At 44.2% G+C, this 1,845-nt stretch overlaps 1 protein-coding gene across 2 annotated transcripts in view; it reads left to right on the top strand.

The window, feature by feature from the left end:
- Positions 1–1,845, top strand: part of afap1 (actin filament associated protein 1) — a 70,515-nt gene that overhangs the window by 11,472 nt on the left and 57,198 nt on the right. Inside the window, exon 1 of one of the 2 annotated variants that reach the window (XM_015400700.1) lies at positions 459–674. The exons of the other annotated variant lie outside the window; for it this stretch is intronic. Within the exon in view, the coding sequence (XP_015256186.1) occupies positions 638–674 (37 nt within the window). The 5' untranslated portion in view covers positions 459–637. Of the gene's footprint in view, positions 1–458; positions 675–1,845 lie in introns of those variants that run through there. 2 annotated transcript variants of the gene reach the window in all.

Below are 1,845 nucleotides of genomic sequence, written 5' to 3'. Positions count from 1 at the left end.
ATATTTTTTTAATTATAAATTCAATGTATAACATTAATGCTAAAACCTCATTTTATTTCAGTGTTAAATTGTTTTTAAAGTAACAGATTATAATTAAAAATGTCTCTAATTGGTCTAGAATCTTAAATCTAACTCCTGTTTTTTTTACTGTGCCAAATAAATTGTTTAATATATTTTTTGTTTAAACTGAATTTCAGTTGGAAGAGAATAAAAAAGAAACAAACGCGTTTTATCAAACTAACATAACTGGAATTAGAAAGTTCATTCCAGATGTTGACTAAATAGATCAGTTCATTTTAAAGATCTTAGTTGAGCCTATTTTTGGTAAATAATTGTAGATTAAAGGTAAATAAAGAAAGAAAAGGAGCAGCTGGTCCAGATGTGTCCTGCAGGCGGGGGGAGGAGGAGGAGCAGGAGGAGGGGGAGCATGGGGGAGGAGCAGGCAGAGGGAGGGATCAGAAAGATCAGGAGAAAAAAGTTGAAACGAGGAGTTTTCTAGCAGCCGGTTCGACGCAAAGGATTCAGAAAGAAGGAGCCGAACCGGACCGAACCGGACCGAACCGGACGGAGGGTTCATTAGTCCGGCCTGGAGCCGCTGCGGCCTCCGCTTGGTGGTTTGAAGGAGTTTAAGTTTGCGATGAGGAGCGAGCTCCTCCTGTTCGCTTCCAGCGGGGGTGAGTCTGTCCGTCCGTCTGTCTTCTCTTTGTCACAGACCGCCATCTTTACCTCCTGCTTCTCCTGCTGGACCTCATTAGTTGGTCTTTCTCTGAAAGCGCGCGGCCACGTTGATCAAAGGCTGCATGGAGAAACATCTGGCTCCTCCTGAAGGAGAGAAACATCTGGCTCCTCCTGAAGGAGAGAATTATCTGGCTCCTCCTGAAGGAGAAAATCATCTGGCTCCTCCTGAAGGAGAGTCCTCCCATCTGTCCTCCTCTCTGTCTGTAAACAGGATTCAATGCTTGGCAGCTTGATTGAAGAGGATCTAGGGTTGCATATCTAGATGCACCTAGAGATGCGCTTCTATTTGCATCGTTCTGCTTTTGTTTAACATCCAGTTCTGATATCTGAGGTTTGATTTTAGCCAACATGGTTCAACCAGCTGAGAACGAAGGTCTGCTCTGCTCTAGGAAGTCCTCTAGAAGCTCTGGAGACGGTTTCAGAAATGAACCATCAGCTGATATTAGTGCAAAGTCGTGAGGAACGACAGGAACTCAGCCCTGCTGAGACGTGTCTCCTGACTGAGCAAATGTTTTACCGTCGATCACCTCCAACATCCAGAAGGTCCAGCAGCTGCAGCCCAGCCTTCTGAATATACAGCTGAAAGGATTGGATGCAGAGGTTTAAGGTCCGCCTCCTCCAGAGCGAGCGGCCAATCAGGATATGTCACCTGATTATAAGCAAAGGAGGAGTCCGTTTTCCCTGATTCACAGCATTTCCTCAGTTTGAAAGACAAAATAAACGTAGCTGCATTGTTCTAGAAGCAGGAGAGATTTGGTGGAATGGATGACATGAATTATTATTATACAAACTGAACTGTATTGCTTAGAAGCTGCAGGAAACACACATCTATGCGTCCATGAAGACATTCACTCCTTTTACCTCCTATTCTACTCACTTGTGAAATACTTTAGCAAATCAAAGGGAGCAGTAACTCGTAGGGTTTTATAGATGTTGTTGTTTTGTTGTAGATGTTGATGCTGCGGGCAGGAAGGACCTCCTGTAGAGGTCTGTTTACAGCAGGTCTGGATCAGCCTCTGACACCAGCAGACGATCTTCAGTCAAACAGTCTGATGAAGAGGATGATCACTGCTGTCCATCATCTTCATCTTCAGAGGTTCTAGAGGA

Source organism: Cyprinodon variegatus, unplaced genomic scaffold (assembly GCF_000732505.1).
Source record: "Cyprinodon variegatus isolate N-32 unplaced genomic scaffold, C_variegatus-1.0 Scaffold1134, whole genome shotgun sequence".
Classification (NCBI taxonomy): Eukaryota; Metazoa; Chordata; class Actinopteri; order Cyprinodontiformes; family Cyprinodontidae; genus Cyprinodon; species Cyprinodon variegatus.
Note: the sequence above shows the minus strand (reverse complement) of the source record. Positions and strands in the feature narration are given on the sequence as shown.